We start from the raw sequence: 24618 nt of genomic DNA, 5'->3' as shown, positions 1-24618 counted from the left end.
GGAGATTTGTTGCCGCCTGTTAGTTTACCTTCATTAAGTATGTTTGTTCACCTTCGTTGAGTTTAGAGTTGGTTTGCCCCAGTTTCTCCCCACTATCCCGATATAGTTGTTCCCAATTGCCTGTCATTGTAAACCTCTCCCCTCTTTCCAGATCGTTCCCCATCCATCACTTTGGTCCTACCCCCAAGCCCTATCAATCTATGTACCCCCCACCTTTTGTTCTGGTTCCTTCCCTGCTCATCATCCCTTACTCGATGCCCTATTGGTTGTATGGCTATCCTCCCTCCCCCAAGTCCCTACCATTGGATTTGTGTATTGTAACCCCTTCCCACAACACCTCCCCTGCTGCCATATTATTGGTTGTTGTATGAGCCGCCCACGGGCTTTAAAACCTGGCGCACAGAGGTGCCCAGGGTCTCGGCTCGGACTTTCTCCTCGAGATCCCAGCCCTGTCCCTCATCGCCTTCTCCCTGCGCCTGCTGGAATAAACTTGTTCCTGGGAAATTGGAGAACTCCGAGCACTCTCTCTCCCTTTACTGCACCTCGTGTCGCCCTGCACACTATAGAGCCCGAGCCCAAAGGAGCTCTAGAGGTTCCAGGTCGAGCCACACAGTGCTCACCTGGTTCCCCACTCCTGCCGCTGACGCTTGGCACGAGCTAGCTGGGGCGTGAAGGGCCGAGCGGGCAGCGACAGCTGGCGACCAACGTGGGGCCTCTCGCGAGGTGTAGAGACCCGCGGAGAGGTTGGTGGACCTATTTCACAAAGACCGTGAGCGGCAGCTGCTCTGGTAGTAGCAGACTCTTTTTTGCCGAGTTGCGCTCCCAGAGGTCAAGGCGGCAGCTGTCAGACGTGCAGACGGTCGCCTCGGGAGGTGTGGACGTCGCCTGCAACATCTGTCCGGACTTGGGTGAGTGGTCCCTGTGTGTGGGAAAAGGGGGCGCCCAGTGTGTGAAAACTCCCTCGGGGGGAGTGTGTGTGTAGCCCGGTCTGGACCCGTATTTTTATTTTAGTTGATTTGTTGTTTGGTTGCATGGGGCGGTGGGATTGCTGTGCCAGGGTTGACAAGATGGGAGCACGTCTTTCAGCACAGCAAAAGAGAGTTTTTTACCAAATTGTGGGTACCCTTGAGGGGGGGAATAAGAAGTTTTCTCGTGGGAGGGTAAAGAAGTTTGTGAGATGGCTGTTCCTGCATTTCCCAAATGTAACCCCAGACAAAGCAAATTCTGTAGAATTCTGAATGTGGTTGGGTCCAAATTAACGGAAATAGTTAATGGAGGTGATAATTCAGTTGAAAAATTTGTAACATTATTTATTTTAATTCGGTCTGCTGTAATAGAGGAAAAGAAAATGCAGAAGCAGCCGCCACACAATTCCCCAGTTTCCCCAGTTTCCCTATCCCCATGTACCTCTCCCCCTGATCCCGAGTTGAGGGAGACCTGCAGAGTGACCTGCAGGGCAAGTTGTCCTGTTCAGGGATCCCCCAAGGGTAACAGGATCCCTGGCTCCCCACGTCTCTCCCAGAACCCTTGCCCTGGCAGCCCTGGCCAAGCTGCCAGGGTGTCTTCCCATTCCTCAGTTTCCCCAGTTATCAGACCTCAGTTAAACATTTCCCAGGTTACAAGTCCCCAGTTTTTACCCTCAGACCCCCATGCCTCAGTTTCCCCCAGTCTCCAAGGCTCCTCCATATTCCCTGATTCCTCTTCTAACCCCCGTGCCTCAGTTTCCCCCAGTTTCCAATGCTCCCCTATATTCCCTGACCCCACTCCTAACCCTCAAAATGGCCTCCAAAGGGCACAAGATGGTGGGGACCGCATGGTCGGACCCCTCCCTTGTGCTCCTTCTTCCAAGAACCCCTTTCTTCCCTCAATGAACAACCCCTTCCTCCCTAGCCCCTCCCTTCCATCCTACCCTGACTCCTCCCACTTCCCCTTGGGTGGTTCCTCCTCCTCGGGGGCGTGTCTCCAAAGTGTGACCTCCCAAAACCCCACCCCTTCCAGCCGCTGCTCCTCCCTTCAGCCCTCCTCCTCAGTCGGTCCTCCAGCCCCGCCTCTTCCGGCTTCCGGTTCCCACGCCCCTCCTTCCGGTTCCCACGCCCCTCCTCCCGGTTCCCACGCTCCTCCTCCCAGTTCCCACGCCCCTCCTCCTGGTTCCCACGTCCCTCCTCCCAGCTCCCACACTGTCCCATCCGGTTCCCACGCTTTGGGGACAGGAAGTGACAGGCCTGAGGACCAGAACCCGGAACAGGTAGTGATTCCCTTTGCCGCACCGGTCAGTTTTAGAGGAAGGGGAGGGAGGTACCGAGAATGGGAACCCTTCTCCTTCCAGACAAAGAGGGAGCTGTGCAAAGCCCAGAAAGAGTTCGGCAGGAGAAGTGAACACTTTAAGGGTTTATTAAAAGCCACCTTCTCCGCGAACGAGATGGTCCCCCACGACTTAAAAGAGTTGTTTGCCTGCCTCCTTTCCCCAGCTGATTATAGGCTGTGGAAACAGAGGTGGAAGAAGTCGTTAGAGGCCATCCTTCCTGAGCTGTTGCGCAGCGAGGAGTCTGTGGTTGACGCGGACGAAAACCCCCTCTCGATAGATCACTTGTGCGGTGAAGGGAATTGGGGGAAGCCGGAAGAACAGGCAAGGGTTTTACCCCGGCCTGTCTTAGCTAAGATCACGGAGGCCGCAGAGAAGGTATTTAACATCCTGCCAGGGGGGGAACCCCTGACCAACTTCTCAAATATTAAACAGTTCCCCAATGAGCCATTTACCGTGTTTATTAACCGTTTACAGGAGCAAATAGAAAGACAAGTTGATAAACCTGAGCTACAAGAGCAGCTTGTCTTAGAAATGGCTAAGGCAAACTGTAATGACATCTGCAAACAGGTTATATTTAGTTTGCCCATGTATCCACCGCCAACCTTGGACGTCCTCATTGATGCATGTGAGAAGAAAGTTCCGTTAGTGGGGGCGTCCAGGGTACCACCACCACCACAGGCGGCCAGGAGAACACCAACAGCGGCAGTGACCCAACACCCGTCGGGCCAGTTCATCCTTCCACCAGCAAGAACTACTCAGTGTTACCGATGTGGACAACTGGGTCACATGGCGAGGGACTGTCCCATCGCCCACCTACGCCAGGGGCTCGTGGGAAATGGATCTGGGGAGAGGGTACTGGAGGGAACAGCTAATAAAAAACAAAAAAACTGAGAGCGCGGCGCGAACCTGCCCCGCGCGATGCAAAAAATGGGGCAGGTATCGCGGAGGTGGGGGGAAAGAAACATCGGACGTGGCAAATTTACCGGACGCGACACCTTATCACCGTCAAAGACATCCTCTTCCGGTCCCAGCACTGGACGGTGGTAGCTGTGGACCCACTGGAGGAGAACCAGCCAGGGAATGGACACGACTGTAAGTTTATCGCCATCGGGGACACAAGACACACACCCCCAGAGATTGAGATCTCCCCGATCACCTTCCCGGGTGGTCCGGAAGATCTCATCCTCTTAGCGCGCTGCATTCACCCACCATATTTTCTCCCAAAAGGGCAAATCATAGCTCAGTACATTCCTGTCCCAGAGGGAGTCCCGGTAGACGACCACGCACCAGGCGTCTACTGGGCAGAGGTGGTGGGTGAAAATAAACCCATCATCGACTGCAGCATCAAGCAGGGTGCGGAATCTGTCAACTTGAGGGGTCTGCTTGATACAGGGGCAGATGTGACGATCATCCCCCAAAGGAGATGGCCGTCACATTTGGAGTTGCAACCCGTGGCGGGGAAGGTTCAGGGTATAGGGGGTACTCAATTGGCGCAGGTATCTAAGAGCGTAGTACAAATTAAGGGACCGGATGGGCAATTGGCAAATTTACGCCCATTTGTTGCGGATTTTCAGGTTCCCTTGTGGGGGAGGGACCTTATGTCACAATGGGGGGTAAAGATTGAAATCCCGAAAACCCCTCGGGATTTTTAATAGCGGCCACTGTAGAGCGCCCCTTCCAGAAGCTGGATTGGACCACTGATGAAGCAATCTGGATTGATCAGTGGCCGCTTCGAAAAGACAAATTAAGGGCGCTCAACGAGCTCGTGGAGGAGCAGTTGTATAAGGGTAACATAGTAGAAACTACCAGCCCTTGGAATTCCCCGGTGTTTGTTATCCGAAAGCCGGGGAAAGACAAGTGGCGACTCCTCCACGACCTTCGTGCCATCAACAAAATCATTGTTGACATGGGGCCCCTTCAACCAGGGATGCCTACCCCGACTATGCTCCCCCGAAACTGGAATCTGGCAATAATCGACATCAAGGACTGCTTCTTTCAAATTCCCCTACATCCTGACGACGCCCCACGGTTTGCCTTCTCGATGCCAACCCTCAACCGAGAAGCCCCAATGAGGAGGTTCCACTGGCGGGTTTTGCCACAAGGCATGAAGAATTCACCCACCATCTGCCAGTGGTACGTCTCCTCGTTGCTGTCTCCTGTGCGCAAAGAGATGGGGGAGGTCATCATCCATCACTATATGGATGATGTCCTAGTGTGCGCCCCCCATGACGATCTACTTACCCGATCACTTGACCGAGTGGTTAAGGTTTTAACATCTGCAGGCTTTCAACTCCAGGAGGATAAAGTTCAACGGATGCCACCCTGGAAGTATCTGGGTCTGCGGATTGCTGAGAGGACTGTTGTGCCTCAAAAATTGGCAATAAACAGCAATCCGAAAACCTTAGCGGACCTTCACTCGCTGTGTGGGACCTTAAACTGGGTCAGGCCTTGGCTGGGCCTTTCCACGGAAGACCTAGCCCCCCTCTTCACACTTTTGAAGGGGGAGAAGGAGCTGAGTTCTCCCAGGACTCTGACCCCAGAGGCGAGGAAAACCCTAGAGAAAGTGGAGGATGCGCTTGTCGAAAGGCAAGCACATCGGTACGAACCGACCCTGCCTTTTGAATTCATCATACTCGGGAGAATGCCACACCTCAGTGGGCTGATTTTTCAGTGGGACCAGGGCTCTAAGGATCCCCTCTTAATCATAGAGTGGGTTTTCTTGAGCCATCAAAGGTCCAAAAGTATCACCCGGCCACAGGAGCTGATGGCTCAGCTCATCGGGAGAGCTCGAGCTCGGCTTCGGGAGATGGCTGGATGTGATTTTGCATGCGTTCGAGTACCAGTCAGCTTGTCTCGGGACAAAGCGTCTCCAGATAGGCTGACAAAAGAAATGTTTAATCAACTACTTCGGGAGAATGAGACACTCCAGATTGCTTTAGATAGTTTTGAAGGCCAAGTTTCGGTCCATGCCCCTGCCCACAAATTTTTCAATTCTAAATTTGAACCAATTCCAAAAGAAATGCGGAGCAGAAAGCCCCTCACAGCTTTGACTGTGTTCACAGACGCATCCGGGGCATCTCACAAGTCTGTAGTGACTTGGCGAGATCCCAAAACTCAGCAGTGGGAAGCAGATATTCAATATGTGGAAGGGTCTCCACAAGTTGCTGAGTTGGATGCAGTCGTCAGAGCCTTTGAGAGGTTTCCTGAACCTTTCAATTTAATCACTGATTCGGCCTATGTTGCAGGGGTAGTTGCCAGAGCAGAGCACGCTGCTCTGAAGGAGGTCTCAAACCCGAAATTGTTTGAATTGCTTTCTAAGCTAATACATGCTGTTTCCCACAGAAAGCAACCATTTTTTGTAATGCATGTAAGGTCACATACGAATCTCCCTGGCCCGGTAGCCGAGGGAAACCAGGTAGCTGATTCCCTCGCTGCCCCTGTTTCCATGGCTCAGCTCCCAGATCTGTTCCAACAAGCTAAGCTGAGCAATCAGATGTTCCATCAAAATGTGCCTGGTCTGGTCCGCCAATTCCACCTGCGGCGAGATCAGGCCAGAGCCATTGTGGCCACATGCCCACATTGCCAGACTACCGCAATGCCCTCTCTGGGGTCAGGGGTGAACCCTCGAGGCCTAGGGAGTTGTGAGGTGTGGCAAATGGATGTGACCCATATTCCTGAATTCGGCAGGTTAAAGTTCGTGCACGTTTCGGTAGACACTTTCTCGGGAGCAGTCTTTGCTTCTGCCCATGCCGGGGAGAAAGCCGAGCATGTCTGTAAACACCTCATGCAAGCTTTCTCTGTGTTGGGGGTCCCCAAGGAGTTAAAAATGGATAATGGCCCAGCATATGCCTCCAGGAAACTGGAGGAATTCCTGCAGAGTTGGGGAGTGACACATAAGAGAGGCATCCCACACTCCCCCACTGGCCAAGCGATCGTGGAGCGAGCCCACCAATCGCTCAAGCGCGTCCTCAAACGTCAGTGGGATTCCATGAAAGGTTGTGCCCCTCAGGACAGACTATCAAAGGCACTGTTCACCATCAATTTTCTAAACTGCAGTGATAGTAATCCCAACCCTCCGGTGACCCAGCACTTTGCCTCCACCAGCAACTACCAGCTGCAGCACCGCCCTCCAGTGCTGGTTCGGGACCCAGAGACCCAAAAAATCCTGGGTCCATTCGATCTAGTGACCTGGGGGCGAGGATACGCATGTGTTTCCTCGCCCCAGGGACTAAGGTGGATCCCACAAAAGTGGGTGAAACCTTATATCCCAAAACATCCCTCCAGGCCACCGGACGATCAAGATGTCGTCGCGTCTGTGCAGGCCAAATCCGTAACCCCCAGGAGTAATGAGGAGGAGGAAAACCTTGAGCCCCCTTTTCCCTCTATTGATTTTTTGATATCCCTTTATGTTCAGTGAAGTATCTGTTTTCTTTGTTTTCAGAAAGAGCCATCGGAAAGATGACCACCCCGATTGTTGCGCCAACCACTGCGCTCCTGATGATGCTGGTGACCCAGATCAACATGTGGATCGTGCCCCAACCCAAACAAAATGTTTGGGTCATGTTGGCAAAGTCCCTCCAACGGGATGAGCTATGCTTATCCACAGGAGCAGCGGGAAATCCGATGACCACTTGCCTGGTGGGGATCCCGTTAAAGCCTGATGAGTACCCGGATTCCCTGTTGGGTTTGTTCAAAGAAGCTAATAAAGGGAGGCCAGCTCAGCGAGTGGCCCGCTCTGCACCCACTTACAAGATAAAGAGGCCTGTCCAGAACCCCCTCCTACTGTGGAGAGACTGGCTGGCCTTCTTGGAACGGGCAACTGCTGAGCCCCAGGAATTTGATTTGTTAAACTCCTCCCCCGCACCCTATTGTATCCATTTCCGTTACTACCCCTCTGATCCTACTCTTTATTCTAATTTAATACAAGACAACAGTTTCAAGCAGCCTCCTGGTGCAAGAACATTGCCCATGTTAAGATGCCCTCAACCCTCAGTTCCTATCCTCTTAAGCTGCCTAAGGGCATATTTTTAGTTTGTGGGGACCGAGCGTGAGCTGGCATCCCCTCTCGCCTTCTCGGAGGGCCGTGCACTTTAGGCCGGTTGTCTTTGTTTGCCCCCAATACATCTCAAATTGAAAATTGGGAACAAAAGAATAATTCGGTTATTAAGAAGCGCAGTCTCGAAGATCTTGACCCTGATTGAGACTCTGAAATTTTTCATTGGAATAAACCAAAACGAGTTGCTGCGTCAGTATTTCTGCCATGGTTGGCCGCAGCACAAGCCCTCGGAGAATTAGGCCAATTAGAGTGTTGGGTGGTCAAACAAGCCAATTTAACGTCAACCGCGCTGAGCGACCTCCTCGAAGACGAGGAGATAACCAGGCGAGCAACGCTACAAAATCGCGCTGCTATTGATTTCCTACTGCTCCTCCATAATCATGATTGTAAAGAATTTGAGGGACTTTGCTGTATGAATCTGACCACCAGGAGCACAGACATCAAGAAAACTATCACAGAAATGAAGGGCATGATCCACCAAATACGCCAAGAGACTAATGACTGGGTCACCAGTCTTTTTTCGGGATGGGGGGTCTCCGGATGGCTCTCGTCCATTTTAAAGACTGTTTTATGGATTGTTTTCGTCGTTTTCATTGTTTTAATAGCGTTTGCAGTTTTAAGATGTTTAGTTCAATCAGTTTTACATCTTGTATCCCCCTCCCCTCAAGTCAATTTTGTTAGCGCTCCTTCTCCTCCCTCTTCACCTCCTCCTTCTCCCGTACCCCAAGACTGGTTTGTTGAACCCTCTGCACCTCCTGCCGATGCAACCTCCTCTTTCTAAAAAAGAAAGGGGGAGATGTTGCCGCCTGTTAGTTTACCTTCATTAAGTATGTTTGTTCACCTTCGTTGAGTTTAGAGTTGGTTTGCCCCAGTTACTCCCCACTATCCCGATATGGTTTGTTCCCAGTTGCCTGTCATTGTAAACCTCTCCCCTCTTTCCAGATTGTTCCCCATCCATCACTTTGGTCCTACCCCCAAGCCCTATCAGTCTAGGTACACCACACATTTTGTTCTGGTTCCTTCCTTGTTCATCACCCCTTACTCGATGCCCTATTGGTTGTATAGCTATCCTCCCTCCCGCAAGTCCCTACCATTGGATTTGTGTATTGTAACCCCTTCCCACAACACCTCCCCTGCTGCCATATTATTGGTTGTTGTATGAGCCGCCCACGGGCTTTAAAACCTGGCGCACAGAGGTGCCCAGGGTCTCGGCTCGGACTTTCTCCTCGAGATCCCAGCCCTGTCCCTCATCGCCTTCTCCCTGCGCCTGCTGGAATAAACTTGTTCCTGGGAAATTGGAGAACTCCGAGCACTCTCTCTCCCTTTACTGCACCTCGTGTCGCCCTGCATACTATAGAGCCCGAGCCCAAAGGAGCTCTAGAGGTTCCAGGTCGAGCCACACAGTGCTCACCTGGTTCCCCACTCCTGCCGCTGACGCTTGGCACGAGCTAGCCGGGGCGTGAAGGGCCGAGCGGGCAGCGACACAGCAATCCTGAGATATTCAGAATTCATGCTTTTACGTCTGAGCCTGATTCCCAGCAGGCTGGGGCTGGGTGGAGCAGGGTATGCTGAGGGGACCATGACTCCAGTGCTGTTTGGGAATTCCTGTTCAACCCTGCCAGCCTGGCCTGAAGCTGCACACCCCAGTCCTCACATGCTGAAATGAATCAAAATTGTTTAGTCTGCTTGAGTGTCATGGAGTTACTTTACCTTTAAGGGAGTTGGAGTTGCTGGGAAGTGCTTGGAGTCTTTTCTCCTGACCAATTATCGGTCATTGCTGGGAATTGACAGCAGTTTAGGCCATTGAAAAGTGGGATCAACTTGTGAACCCTACCTTAAAATGTAAAAGCAGAGCTCTCTGGGTTCTTTTTGTTTTCTGGCTGTGGAGGGTGGCGGAGCTCCAGGCCTCCCGTCCCTGCCCAGGCCATGCGGCCGGGCGGGGATGGGGCCGGGCCTGCCCCGTCTCCCGGCCGGGAGATGGGGGGGCCTGGGGAAGGTTTTCTCCGGGCCGGGCCGGGCCGAGCCGATCTCTGGCTCGGCTGCAGGTTTTGCTGTAACTAATTCACTAGAAACTGCCCAGTAAAGAAAGAGGGAAGCCCTGGACTTGCAGCGAGTTGGAGCAGAGACTACACGCTCCAGAGCAGCCATGAGGAACCTTCCGTCGCAGACGGCTCCAGCTCCTGTTCGGCAGAGATCCCTAAACCATCTACAAAAGCCTGGGCAAGATTTTAACTCTTTCATTACCCAGATGAGACTTGCGGATTAATCTTTTTATCCAGAGAGAGAGAGAGAGAGAGAGATCAACATGAAAAGAGACTTTATAAACTACCAGTGACAAGAAAGAAAAGAAGCTTCAGGAAAGGTAGAGAATTAAGAAGATGCTTTAATTAAGCTGAAATATCTCCCTGTTAAAACTATGGAGATGGACAATGAAGTCCTGAAAAGAACTCCTTTAATTCATGATATAAGATCTAGAGAGGAATAGTGTTCAAAGTGTAAATTTGAGTAAAGAGTAATTATAGTATAGTGAAGTACTAAGAGATTAAAAGCCTTGAGAGGCCATGAGAAAACTGTTGAGAGATTTGAAGCCCTGAGAGGCCATGAGAAAACTGTTTTCTAGTGAAGCTCACAGAAACAGATAAAGAAGACTTTTTTTTTTCCCTTTTAAGTTGTATGCCTGTTTTGCTCTTATTTCTAATCCATATCTCACAACAAAAAGTAAATAATTTTCTTAGTTAGTGGTTTAAAACCACGACATTTTTTGGTGGAGAATGCGGGCAAACAAATTAACAAATCTGGACCACTACATTAATAGTGTTTCTGTGAGATAAAAGGTTAATTAAGAGCAAAGCATGATTGTCTTAAGTTTATATATAACAGTGATAATGAAAGTCTAGGGGTGGAAAGTAGTGAATGTTCTGTTTCTTCTTTTCTGTCAATTTATTGTGTTAAGTTGTATATTGAATATCATTGATAATTTTTTAGGTAAAGGTTCACAAGTTGAAGGGGTGGAATGTCATGGAGTTACTTTACCTTTAAGGGAGTTGGAGTTGCTGGGAAGTGCTTGGAGTCTTTTCTCCTGACCAATTATCGGTCATTGCTGGGAATTGACAGCAGTTTAGGCCATTGAAAAGTGGGATCAACTTGTGAACCCTACCTTAAAATGTAAAAGCAGAGCTCTCTGGGTTCTTTTTGTTTTCTGGCTGTGGAGGGTGGCGGAGCTCCAGGCCTCCCGTCCCTGCCCAGGCCATGCGGCCGGGCGGGGATGGGGCCGGGCCTGCCCCGTCTCCCGGCCGGGAGATGGGGGGGCCTGGGGAAGGTTTTCTCCGGGCCGGGCCGGGCCGAGCCGATCTCTGGCTCGGCTGCAGGTTTTGCTGTAACTAATTCACTAGAAACTGCCTAGTAAAGAAAGAGGGAAGCCCTGGACTTGCAGCGAGTTGGAGCAGAGACTACACGCTCCAGAGCAGCCATGAGGAACCTTCCGTCGCAGACGGCTCCAGCTCCTGTTCGGCAGAGATCCCTAAACCATCTACAAAAGCCTGGGCAAGATTTTAACTCTTTCATTACCCAGATGAGACTTGCGGATTAATCTTTTTATCCAGAGAGAGAGAGAGAGAGAGAGATCAACATGAAAAGAGACTTTATAAACTACCAGTGACAAGAAAGAAAAGAAGCTTCAGGAAAGGTAGAGAATTAAGAAGATGCTTTAATTAAGCTGAAATATCTCCCTGTTAAAACTATGGAGATGGACAATGAAGTCCTGAAAAGAACTCCTTTAATTCATGATATAAGATCTAGAGAGGAATAGTGTTCAAAGTGTAAATTTGAGTAAAGAGTAATTATAGTATAGTGAAGTACTAAGAGATTAAAAGCCTTGAGAGGCCATGAGAAAACTGTTGAGAGATTTGAAGCCCTGAGAGGCCATGAGAAAACTGTTTTCTAGTGAAGCTCACAGAAACAGATAAAGAAGACTTTTTTTTTTCCCTTTTAAGTTGTATGCCTGTTTTGCTCTTATTTCTAATCCATATCTCACAACAAAAAGTAAATAATTTTCTTAGTTAGTGGTTTAAAACCACGACATTGAGTAACCAGCATTCCTGGGGTCAAATAAAAATTCTCTGTGAAGCAGATGGAGCAGTTCAGCCCTAATTGTCCAGCTTGTTTCAGGTTTCCACAGCTAACTTTTTTGTGCAACATCAGCTTTTGAAAAGTCAGAAAGAGAAAAGAAATAAAAAGATAATAACAAGATGAATAAAAAATCAGCACACTGAAATAACACAATTTTATTCCTGAAAAGTTTATTAAGGATCTGCTGGAGCTTCAGCTGTTTTTCTAGTTAGTCCTACAGAGGATGTGTCCAGTCCCTAACTACGTTAATCTCCTGAAAGAGTGACACAGGGTTTTTCCTGTTTTTAGGACCTGGAAGACTTTGAGGTTTATAAATATATGGGGGAGTAATTGCAAGGCACTGTACTGTATTTATATTGGTCTTTTAATAAGTCATAAAATTACAGATGGACCATGATAGGAAAATAACTTGCTGCAGGAAAAATTCCTCAGGATACCTGGTTATTCCCAGTATCTACTGCTGTCATTTAGCAGGGGAAGAGGGACAACAAGCCATGTCTGAATAACAACATGCTAATGTGCTCTCTTCCTGAGTCTGCTCTGAAAAGATCTGTGATTGATAAAGATGAAGGAATTTGAAGAGTTATTTTGGTTATTTCAGAGAAAGTTTAAAATGGAGAAAGGATTGGGGTGACTAGGAGGCTGTCATTAGCTATCACTTTCAGTGCTGTGTATTGTAGCAAAAATGATAAATGTGCCCTTTTGGTGTTCTGCTGGTGTTTAGATTTTCTGAGTCCCTCAGCTGTGAGTTGGGTTTCCATGCTGGTGGAACTGTCCTGCCTGTTGCTTGCTGGGTGCACTGGAACAAAGAGCTGAGCAGTTTATGAGAATTACCACAAACGAGTTTGTGTGGCTCAGAGTGAAAGAGAGGAAATTCATGTTTAATGTAGAAAATCTTCCCTGTGAGGGTGGTGAGGTCCTGGCACAGGTTGCCCAGAGAAGCATAGTAAATAAAGTTTCAGAATCCTTCATTTCTGCCCCATTCTTTTTCCGTAAGTTCCGGTTTGGTTTTCAGAGTGCCACCTTCTCAGCTGGTTGCCATTTGTGTCCTCCTTTCTCTCCTGCCTTCCTTTGTCTGCTCTTTTTCCCTCCCAGTGTCCCTCTTTTCCTGTGGCAGTTCCCAGCCAAAGACCCTCTCCTGATTTTTGTTTTTCCCCAATCCAGGAGGTAAAGCAGCCCTGGATGAAGTTATGGAGGCTGGCAGTGGAATGTCATTGTAAGATCTTGCTCCACTTGGGTCTCTGCCCTTTGAGAACTTGGCCTTGAAGGGCAGGAACATCTTTTCCTTGCTGGAAGCTGGAATGCCAGCCCATTGCAGTGTGTGCCATGGACCCCAGAGGGCAATTCCCGAGGCTGCCAGGGTGCTGCTCCTGCTGTGCCTCCCAAGGGAGCTGGGCAGGGTCCAGCAGCTGGGTGGGCTCCCAGAGCAGACAGCAAAGGTTGCTTTGCTGCACATTCTCCAGCTGGAAGCGGAGGGGAGAAGGGAAGGGAGTCCTGACAGAATCCTGGAGTGTTCATGACTGGAAGGGACCCTGCCCATGGTTCCACCCAGGGTTAGGATGCCATGCAGGAGAGGTGCCTCTGCCCCAGTGAAGGTGCAAATGAGACCATAGGAGGACAACAAGCAGATTTTATTGAACGTGGGTTTTATTGAGAAAGAAATGGGTGCCAGGGACATAGAAATAGGGAGGAGGTCTCAGAGGCAGAGAGTGCTCAGAAGACGATCAGGTGGAAGTAGGTGCTTTTTAAAGTCCTTCCCTGCATTCTGGGATCCCAGATGTGTATTTTAATTTGATGATCTTCTTCTTCTTCTTCTTCTTCCTATTTACTATTTCTTCATCTAAATCGTTTTCTTCTTTCCCTTCTTCTTCTTCTTCTTCTTTCCCTTCTTAATTGCTACTACTATTTTTTCTTCTTCGTCTTACTCTTATTCTTCTTATTCCTAATTTTTATTCCTATTTACTACTACTATTTCTTCTTCATCCTATTCTTCTTATTCTAATTAATCTTATTCACTTATGCTTACTGTAATTCCTATTCTTCTTATATGAATGACTATCTTCATCTTCTTATTCCTATTCATCTTCGTATTCCTATTCCTATTCTTATTCCTAACTACTACTATTTCCTAAACTCAACATTGATTTTTTTGGAAGAATGGTACGAGCCAAAGTTCTGCAGTCACGTCAGTGGAGCAGCACCTCTGGTCTGTGCCCATTCTTCATGGATATAATCCCAAAGGACTGGCGTGGGATCCTTTCATGAGAGGAAATGTCCCGTGATGCCACCAGGGGAAGTTCAGACTCAATATCAGAAGCAGTTTTTCTCTGACAGAGGCGTGAGGCATTAGAAGAAGTTGCCCGGGGAGGTGGTGGAGTGGCTGTCTCTGGAGTGTCGAAGAGTTGTGGCCCTTGGGGATGTGGTTTTGCGGTGATGGCGGTGCTGCCAGGAGGCCAGTGGCACTGGGTGACTGTCGGGGTCTCTTCCCACCTTGATGACTCTGGGATTCACTGCTGAGCGCCCTGGCACCAATGTGCCCCATGGCTGCTGTTTGGGGTTGGCCACAGCGGTGACTCTGGGTGTTGGGGAGATGCCCCTGGCACAGTCCACAGTAGCCATGGCAGCTGAGGCTGCAGGGCCATGTCCAGGGCAAGGTGTGGCTCCCTGGGGCCCTGGGCCAGCTGCCATCTGTAAGCCTGGCACCGGCGCTACTCCTGTGGCTGTGGTGCCCAGCAGGGCCAGCGGAACAGCGCCCGCAGCGCCCGCCGTGCCCGCCTGAGGAAGCCGGGCCGTTTGCTGGAGGGAGACGGCTGCTGCCTGAGGGCCTCGGGGACCTCGAGGCTGTGCAGGGCAGGCCCCAGGCTCTGAGGCCCTGCCTCAGGCCCCTGCTGGGCCATGGAGGCTTGGCCATGCAGGGAGGAAAGTGAGGCACGGAGTGACTCCGGTGCCTGGACCTCAAGCCAGGCCTCCCGAGGGACAGGCACTGGCAGCCCGTCTGCCGCAAGAGCTGCCAGGCTTTGGGCCCTGCTTTCTGCTTCACACAGCTCGAGGACGCTGACTTTGTCCAAGCTGTCCTCCTCCTGTGGCAGGGGGGTGATCCCAAAGCTGAGGATGCTCACATATTCATAGCTGTCCTGTGTGCTGCTGTTGTCTTCCTCGGTGGAATCGTCTAGGCTGCTGGAGTCCCCGTCCAGGAAGTCTCCATGGCCCAGTTCGCTGCACTCTTCCGAGTCGTACCAGTCCTGGCAGCTGCTGACCTCTTCCTGGGACAGCTCTGGCTCTGCTTGGCACTCCTGGGAAGACTCACTCTGGGTGTATTGTTCCCAGTCTTCATCACACTCAGCTGGGGTCCCCTCCTCACTCCCTTCCTCTGCTAGGAGTGACCTCCCCTCAGCGACAGCCTGCTGCTCACTGGGGCTCTGGGCTCCCGGCAGGCTGGGGGAGCAGCAGGTGCTGTGAGGGGCAGGGCCTGAGCTCTGTACCCCTGCTGATGGCATCTCCTCACTGGGGGCAGGAGAATGTGTCTGCTTCTCCTGGCTGTTCGCACTTCCTTCCCCTTGCTGGGACAGCTTTAGGTCACTCACCTCCTTCTCCCCTTGGGGCAGCTCCTTGACTGTCACCCTTTGCTGCCACTGGTAGAGGTGTTGCTGTGCCACTTCTCCCCAGGGCACTCTCACAGCCACCTTCCCCTGCTGCAACTCTTGGTGACTCCCTGCTCCGTAGAGGCGAGGCTCTTGGGCCCGAAGGTCTCCCCACTGGGAAGGCTCGTCATCCACGTCAGGGTTCTTCTCTTCCGTGATGACCAAGGGCCCCTCCTTCTCCTCAGTGCCTGACTGTGGCCAGGCTGAGCCACCCACTGCCCCCACCAAGTGCCCGCTGAGGGCCTGGTCTTGTCCCCAGCTGGGCAGGGGGCTGGGTGGCTGGGAGCATTTGGGTTTTGCCTTGTTCTCCTCCATCTCTGAGATCCTGAAGCGCGAATGGATCTCGGGAGCTGCTTCCTTCTGCAAGAGTGGCTCTCACGGGACTGGGCACCTCAGGGTTCTGCGCCGCTGACACACCCTGAGTCGTGGTGGGGCTCTCTGATGTCACAGGGGTCTCTTAGCACCGCTGAGTCACAACGGGCCACACCCAGTACCCCTGCAGGTAGCAGCTGAGCCCACTGGAATCTTCATGGCTGGTGCTTCCCGGGAGGCTCCTGAAGCTCAACAGTGTGGAAGAGTGGCTAGCTAACAAAGGTCGTGTTCCCATGCAGCAATTAGCTGAGAAAGAATTAAACAACAGTGGAGTGTAGTTGGTATGAGATGTTGCAATGTCAGAAAGACCTTAGTGATAACTGTGAACTGAGAACAGGACACTGTGATCAGAAGAATGTGGATTCAGCACAGATGAATGACCACAAGAAGGTGGAACTAGGTGGAGTTGTCCTTAAATGAAATATCCAATAATGAGCTTGCTTTTGCACTATGTAGGAGCCTAATTATTGATGTTATATAGGGAGTTTGGAGTTGCCAATAAATGAGACTTGCTGATCATTCATATTGAGTGCTGCTTGTCTCCCGCCGAACTCATCAAATGGCGCCCGAACAAATGGGACCCTTGGGACCTTTGGGACCTTTGGGACATTAAAAAGCGAAGGCCACGGGAGTCGGCGACAGGGGACGGGTCCTCCGCAGCAAGGACGGCGAAAAGCAACGGTGCCGCGCCCCAGGCGACCTCAGAGGAGAGTCCTGGCCGTAACGTGCTGCCGAACCTTGTAGGGCTGCAACAGCGCTGACGGTAAGATGGAAAGGCAAGCAGCACATAATTTATTTACCTGCTTTTTAGAAAAGCCACAGCTTAAGGGTTTTGATTTGTGCAAGGAGCTCCCTGGATTTCTTGCTTATGGGTATGCTCTCGCCTTTGCCTCCCACTGCTGGGCAAACACTCCTATCTATGCTGCCCATGGAAAGAGGGAGGGAGAGTCAGAGAGAAGGAAATAATGAGAAAGAAATTCCAGAGCAAACACTGAAACAACAGAATCTGTTCAGTTATGGCAGGATGTGATATATCCTGAACTATTTGCTTCACTTTTGGAGTCACTCTTAACACTACAATCTTATTTAAGTTCCAACTTTGCTACCCTGGAGGAAAAGAATCCAAATTTAGATTGGTTTCCACCCGAACCAGGGGGACATGGGGGAGCACTGAGGTGTGCGCAGAGAGCAGGGGCACCCCCGGGGCAGAAGCAGTGCAGAAAAAGTTCCACGGCCACACTGAACAATTACAGAAACAGCTGAGCAGAAACAGGTGGCTCAGACAGCTTCAAAAAGTGACAAAATAGCCAAAATTCACAAACTATATGGTACCTAGTTCGAAATTCATCACTGTAATTAGAAGTTGATAAGCTGCAATGGTCACCATTGTTAGCACCTGACCGTGAGAGACTTTTCGTGTAACATCGCCTGCTTTTGTAAAAATTGTGCCCCTTTTTTCCTCTATCAGCGAACAAGAGAGATTGAGAGAAACAACTGTATGTGTTAAAGTTAACTTTGTGAGGTGTTTTTTTGTTGTTTTTTTTCTGCAAGAGCATGTGGAGAATGTGAAGAAAGATAACAGCAGCAGAGAGCAGCAGCAGGGCGGGCAGTCCACCCCCCCGGCTCCCTCTCTAAGAAAAAGCACTGGGATAGTACCCAGTTTGTTAAAAAGTCATGATTCATGGGTTTTTAAAAATGTTTTTATATACCCTGTTAGAGTTAATTTTGTGTTTTAAGTAATTATGAGTTAATGCAATTGCAGTTTATTGAGTTTTACTGGAGAAATTATTGTGATTCTTTGAAAGTTTAAAAAGGTCCCTTTTCAAAAAAAAAGGTGTTTAAGGTGAATATTAACAGAAGTTACCTTGCAATAATTAGCCTTAAAACCTAAGGTTAAAATATGGTATAATTTACAGCTACTAAGAAAACCTTCCAATTGATGTTATCTACAAAAGATATTTATGGTTTGAAAAAATTAATTAGTTAAGAGAACTTTACTGTACAAGACAAAGTTAAGTTAAAGTATATATTACCCATTTGCTTGTTTTTTCCACAATTCTAATAAGGTAATTTCAATGTGAGTCCTTTTGTTATATAAAACACATATAACTGCATATATACCAATTTGGATTTTGGATTTTAGTTTAAGAATTAGACTTAATGTTTCTGAAAAGTGCTACAAAAGCTGAATGGCAACTTGCCAAATCCTGTGTTGTTGTGGTTTTTCTCTAGAAAAACTGCACTTTAAAATCCTAACCAATTTGAACATATACTAGGCAAATTCCTGTTTTGAATGAGTATTTTTAGTACCATTTGCAGTTATTGTGGGTTATTCTCAAAGCTAGATGACATAGAATTGTGATATACTTGTTACATTTTTATAATCTTCATAGTGAATCCATGTTACTATTATATTGTGTTTAAAAGGTATATATCAAACTTTTAGTTGCCTCTTTGTAGTAACAGAATAAGATTAAGTTATGTTTTTATTTAATATAGATTAAGTGTTAATAGAATTAAGAGAAGTCAAGTTTTATTATGTTTAGGCTTGAATGTTTTTAAGTTAAGTTTTATAACTTAGATATTCCTTTAAGGTTAAGTTTTGTTATTTCCTTTTGTTATAATTAATTTTATTAATTTTAAATACTGTTTAATTTAAATTGCTTATGTTTTATTGGAGACACTTGTCTAAACTACAAAGTATAGTTATTTTCCTAGAGAGATGAAGATAGCCACATCTGAAACAGCTGTGATAGAACACTGATGAACACCTGCTTGTGGATAGAAGGGAATGCAGTCTGTGACACCCTTGACTTCATCGGGAGTTCTATTGGTTGTTGCAATCTCTGCAGTTTTTGTTTGTTATAGCTTTCTTATTTTTCAGTGTTTCCAGAATTTTAAGAAGATGTACCATTGCTGAGGATCAGCTGCCATGGGAGAGGCTTCAGATTAAACCAACTGCTGCATGGTTTAATTGGTCTGGTACCTGAGGCTTCTGATCATTTGCTTTGTACAAATGCATTTTAACAGTTTGCTGTGCTGTGAGCATCTCCTAGCTGCTGCTATTGAGAACCTTGTTTTAGAAATGAGTTAAGAGGCATCTTTCCAGTTTAAAGCCAGGCCCTGGCCAAGCCTTGACTTTACCTGGACAGAATGTTTGCCAGCAGATCCAGATGTTTTCTGTACCAAATCAGTATTTGAGTCACTTTTTGACTCAGCAATTTGACCCTATTAATATGACAGCTGGATCAATTTTGAAGTGGGCTTGGAGAATCATTTCCGGAGGTGGTTATCCAATCCTTCACTGATGATTTTTTGTTTCTGTTTGTTTGCTAACTATGGGATGCTGGTGCAGTGTTTTAGTAATTAATAGTAGTTTTATATTACATATCTTATTAATAATGTTTATGATTTAATTCATTTTTTACCTGCTATAGGTTCTTAATCCTTGTATATATGGGTTTGTGTTGATGTTGATGTTTTTAACAGAAGTACATCTCATTTTTATTTTTTTTTAAGAAAACGGGGAAAATTGATATCCTAAAAGCATTTTGATTAGTGTAATTCATTAACTTCAAGGGGAGAAGTGTCTGTGTTTTGTTGGCAGGTTCAGAAAGGTCACCTGTCCATCTGACCAGACTGTCTGCCTCTGAGCACACGAGATCCAGTGAACAGAGAAGTCACCACACAGCCTTGGTACTCCAGACATGGATCAGAAGTGGAGCTGTCAGGACACAGTTGTGTCTGAGCACTACACAGACAGTTGCCAACAGAAATTTTATGTTGTTATTATGATGTTGTGTCTCTACCAATTTTTTAGTTTTCTTTTGTTTTAAGGTTTAGAAGGATGTGAAGAACAACCTGAACATCAAAGCCCTCAGTCACCGATCAGCTGCCAGCTGACATCAAGGGAGCAGTGAACGTTCCAAGACTGAATCGTGTTAAATCATAGTCTGTTTGTGAAGGAAATTCTGTAGAAGATCTAAGAAAAGTGTAGAGACTCCATCTAACTGTATATAAAGCAAACTGTAGTTGTGTGTTTACCCTTTCAGCAAATTGCTTCCACACTTAGACTACATATATACCAGAGCACCTGTGTTAAAAGTAGTTAGATAATAGTTTAAGAGTTTAGCCTGTGTAGTAATTGTTATGTTAGTATAAAGTATAAGCATTTCCCCCTTCAAGAGGTAGTGTAAGCATCTTTGAAAGTTCATTTAACGTTAAAGTTTAGCTGTGAGTTTGCAAGTATGGTGTCATTTACATGGAACAAACTGCTTATGGTAATTGTGTTGTGTATAGTCCTGACCAACTGTCTGCTAACTAACATCCAAAAGTGACAGAACATATGGGTCACTCTGGCACATTGAACTGGCCAAAGGTCAATGTGTTTGAGCCTAGCCACACCTGGAGATCCTTTTCACACCTGTCTCATAGGAGCCCCTGAATGGGATCCTCAAGCAGCATTTAAAGGTTTAATTAGTAATGAGACTCGACTGAATGGATTGGCAATGTTGCAAGAGTGCAATTGCACTGTTGGCTTCACATTAAGACAACTTGAAGCCTGCAGGCAAGCAAAAATTACCAAAGTTCTCAATGTTACCATGCAGCCCTCAGAAGAATTAGATTTGTTAGGTTCCACCCATACCTCAGGTGGATGGATAATGTTTGAACCCCCAACAAAAAGTCATTCCAACAAAGTAATGCAGCACTGGGCTGCAGACAACCCTATAGCTGATCTCGTTACTCACACTGAGAGTAAAGCCTTTATTAGTGGTGCAATCTCACAGGACAATTACCAAAGTGATTACCTAGTTCCATATTCCTAATCTGGGAGATAGAGCATAGAATTAGATTCCTGCTAATCCACATAGAAAACCCTGTTATTTTGGGAAACTTACTTTGTTTCCATCCAAGCTTACATCAATTGTAGAATGTAGCTGATAAAATAAAAAACATCAGTCAAAGTGAAGCCTGAATGAATTAAAGCTTAGCAACTCTAAAAAGGCTCGCTTGTTAGACTAATAAAAAATTGAATTTAATATCCACAATGTTAAGTGAACTTTCAGCCGATGTGAGTAGTGTACGTCATGCAGTATTATAAAATCGAGCTGCAATTGACTTTTTGCTCTTAGCACAAGGACATGGTTGAGAGGAGTTTGAAGGCATGTGCTGTCTGAATCTTACTGATCATTCAGCTTCCATCCATGGGCAACTGCAGCAGCTACAGGATGGGTTACATGCCCTGGAGGAAGATAGTGACCCCATTGGAAGCTGGTTCGCCAGCTGGGGCATCACTGGATGGTTGAGGTCTCTTGTGCTAGAAGGGGGACGGACTTTACTTATAATGTTAATTGGGATGAAAGTCTAGTTTGTGTGTTATCTTGGCTTCATGAAACTATAGAATGAGTCACATCCAAAGCCTGGTTTGTGCAAAAAGAGAAAGGGGGAATTGTTGCTATATTTTATATATTAGTAAAGGCCTGTCTGCACAAACCAGTCTTTGAAATAACTCGTGATATTAAGGGCTAAAGTCCTTGAAACCTTTCTGCAGAAGAGAGAGTAAAGCAAAACAATATCCTTGTGTACAGGAGAAAAAATGTAAACCTGTGTGTGTTAGCCAATAGTAACTTGCTCTGCCCGCAGGCCCTGTAGAACCCTATAAAAGGTGTGCTAAAGATAGAAATAAACGGTGTTCACGTTTACTTCTGTGAAGAGCGGTGGGTTGCTGGCGGTCCTCCAATAAAGTTCTACAAATGAAACATAACAAATGTCATTGGGGTGCAGAGGCATTGGTGAAATTGATGAAACAAAAATTAATCTCGGTACGGATGCTAACAATGGCAAAATCAGTAATGTCAAAATGTGAAATCTGCTTAAAAAACAACTCAGTGACTAGACACAGGCATAGCTAGGGAAGATTAGGATAGGAACAGAATCAGGATGACACTTGGCAAGAAGCCTCTAGTAGAGTGAAATTTGGGTGGACCCTAGAGTCTTTGCTCGGTCCTATAGCAAACTATCAGAATAAAGAAATGTTGTACAAACTTACAGGTCCGGTAGATAAATTAGCAAGAGTGAGCTGAGAAAGATTTAAAGAACTAAGCGTACAATTACAATTTACTACTCCTGAAAGAGCATGGAGTGTGTGAGTTTTTTAAAGGGACGGATTGATCATTGCTGCATCCACACCGCAAATGTAACTGCACATGTAGAATATGACATCAATCAATTGCAACAAATAGAGCACGGAGCACAGGAAGAGCAAAAGGATTTGTCTACAAGTTGGTTAGGCAAAATCTTCAAAGGGTTAGGGTGGAATGTGAGTTCATGGATTAAATCTATCATTGAGAGTGTGATCATCTTACTAACTGTATTCTTAGCAATTTGGTTAGTTGACAGCATCTTCAAGGCAGAAATACAGAAGAAAACGTCCTGGAACCAGAAAATAATAAAGACACTGATGTGAGATCCTCACCCACCATCTTCTGGTTCTCCAGTTCATGACAACATCCAGGACAATGCTTACATCAATCAAGGATTCGAAGAAAATCAAGTATAAACTCAGAAACAAAGGACTGTATCAAGTGAAAACATTTGCACTTATAGTGAAGTGAAAATGCTTTCAAAGGGGGGAATGATAGTAAAAGGCTTTGAAATAATAGAAAATTCAGGGACTTAGAAAGAAAGTTAGGTTTGGCAAGCCTGGGAAAAGTAGGCCATGGAAAATGTTAGGCCTTGTGCTTGCTAAAGATCAGGTGAAACTGCACCTGTGTAGTCAGTAGATGATAAATGATACAATTGTTAGATGTAATTAGATATAATTATTGTTTAAAGAACATGAGGAACAATGTTAGGGGGCTGGGGGGGATCACGAGAAATCCATGTAACATCAATGTATACAATAGAACAATGTAAGTTTAACAATTAATATGTAAGTTATATAACGATAGAGTACAAAAACATGTTCAACTCAAAACCAAGTCGGGTCAGATTTGGGTATGTGTACCCATAAATCCCAAATCTCTAAAATAAAGCACCTTCATATAATCATTCCGTGATTGTCTGTGTTCTTGAAAGATAACAATTTCATCAGATTTTACTGGAATTTTGTGGGATTTTCTGTAAAATTTTGTGGGATATTGAGGAGATTTAGGGAATTTTGTGGAAATTTTTCTGGAATCTTGTGTATCTTTTTGGAATTTTGTGCAACTTTGTGGTGATTTTGTGGGATGTTTCAGGAATTTGGTGACATTTTTAAGAATTTAGTGGAATTTTTGTGGAATTTGGTCAGGTTTTGAGAAGTTTTAAAGAATTTTGTGGGAGTTTTCTGCCATTTTATGGAATTTTTCTGGAATGTTGTGGGATATTGATAAGAATTGAAAAATGTTGAAGGATATTTCTGGAATTGTGTGGAAATTGGAGGAGATTATATGGGATGTTTCTGGAATTTGGTGACAAGTTTAAGAATTTTTTGGAATTTTTGTGGAAATTTTTGGAATTTTGAGGATACTTGAAGAATTTTGTGGGATTTTTCTTAGATTGTGTGGAAATTTGTGGAGATTTTGTGAAATGTTTCAGGAATTTGGTAGGGTTTTGAAAAGTTTTAGGGAATTTGGTGGGAGTTTTCTGCCATTTTGTGGAATTGTTCCTTAAATTTTGTGGGCTGTTTCTGGAATTACGTGGGGGTTTTGTGGAATTTTGAGGGATATTGAGGAGACAAGAAGAATTTTGAGTCAATTATCTTAGATTCTGTGGAACTTGGTAAAGATTTTGTGGAATATTTCAAATATTTGATATGGTTTTGAGAAGATTTAAGGATTTTTTTGTGACTTCTACAATTTTGTGTGATTGGGCTGCAATTTTGTGGGATTTTTTCTGAATGTTGTGGGATTTTTCTGGAATGTTGTGGGATATTGATGAGACTTGAAGAATTTTGAAGGATATTTCTGGAATTGTGTGGAAATTGGAGGAGGTTTTGTGGGATGTTTCTGGAATTTGGTGACAAGTTTAAGAATTCTGTGGAATTTTTGTGGAATTTTGTGGAATTATGAGGAGAGTTGAAGAATTTTGTGGGATTTTTCTTAGATTGTGTGGAAATTTGTGGAGATTTTATGGGATGTTTCTGGAATTTGTTCGGGTATAGAGAAAATTTTTAGGGAATTTTGTGGAAGTTTATTGCCATTTTGTTGGATTGTTCCTTAAATTTTGTGGGATATTTCTGGAATTACATGGGGGTTTTGTGGAATTTTGAGGGATATTGATGAGACTTGAAGAATTTTGAAGGATATTTCTGGAATTGTGTGGAAATTGGAGGAGATTTTGTGGGATGTTTCTGGAATTTGGTGACATTTTTAAGAATTTTGTGGAATTTTTGTGGAATTTTGTGGGGTATTGAGGAGAGTTGAAGAATTTTGTGGGATTTTTCTTAGATTGTGTGGAAATTTGTGGAGATTTTGTGGGATGTTTCAGGAATTTGGTAGAGTTTTGAGAAGTTTTAGGGAATTTGGTGGGAGTTTTCTGCCATTTTGTGGGATTGTTCCTTAAATTTTGTGGGCTGTTTCTGGAATTACGTGGGGGTTTTGTGGAATTTTGAGGGATATTGAGGAGACAGGAAGAATTTTGAGTCAATTATCTTAGATTCTGTGGAACTTGGTAAAGATTTTGTGGGATATTTCAAATATTTGATATGGTTTTGAGAAGATTTAAGGATTTTTTTGTGACTTTTCTACAATTTTGTGGGATTTGGCTGCAATTTTGTGGGGTTTTTTTCTGAATGTTGTGGGATTTTTCTGGAATGTTGTGGGATATTGATGAGACTTGAAGAATTTTGAAGGATATTTCTGGAATTGTGTGGAAATTGGAGGAGATTTTGTGGGATGTTTCTGGAATTTGGTGACAAGTTTAAGAATTTTGTGGAATTTTTGTGGAATTTTGTGGGGTATTGAGGAGAGTTGAAGAATTTTGTGGGATTTTTCTTAGATTGTGTGGAAATTTGTGGAGATTTCGTGAGATGTTTCTGGAATTTGCTAAGGTTTTGAGAAGTTTTAGGGAGTTTGGTGGAAGTTTTCCGTCATTTTATGGGATTTTTGCATCTATTTTGTGGGATGTTTCTGGAA

At 46.0% G+C, this 24618-nt stretch overlaps 1 protein-coding gene, 1 long non-coding RNA gene and 1 pseudogene across 2 annotated transcripts; all 3 read left to right on the top strand.

Annotated features, from left to right (window-relative positions):
• Positions 1-418: 418 nt before the first annotated feature.
• Positions 419-8661, top strand: LOC147646111 (uncharacterized). Its single transcript, XM_086873913.1, has one exon. The coding sequence runs from the start codon at positions 1178-1180 to the stop codon at positions 3194-3196; it is 2019 nt and encodes a 672-aa protein (XP_086730039.1). The 5' UTR covers positions 419-1177; the 3' UTR covers positions 3197-8661.
• On the top strand, positions 6764-8142 carry LOC147646112 (uncharacterized; annotated as a pseudogene).
• Positions 8662-15619: 6958 nt separating the features above from the next.
• LOC111944118 (uncharacterized) lies at positions 15620-22552 on the top strand. Its single transcript, XR_015281952.1, has 3 exons — positions 15620-15902; positions 15984-16265; positions 18387-22552. It is a non-coding gene; the product is annotated as an uncharacterized LOC111944118 (long non-coding RNA).
• Positions 22553-24618: the final 2066 nt, after the last annotated feature.

Source organism: Cyanistes caeruleus, unplaced genomic scaffold (genome assembly GCF_971803275.1).
Source record: "Cyanistes caeruleus unplaced genomic scaffold, bCyaCae1.hap1.1 HAP1_SCAFFOLD_123, whole genome shotgun sequence".
Lineage (NCBI taxonomy): Eukaryota > Metazoa > Chordata > Aves > Passeriformes > Paridae > Cyanistes > Cyanistes caeruleus.
The sequence above is the reverse complement of the archived record's forward strand: the minus strand, read 5'-3'. Positions and strand labels throughout refer to the sequence as shown.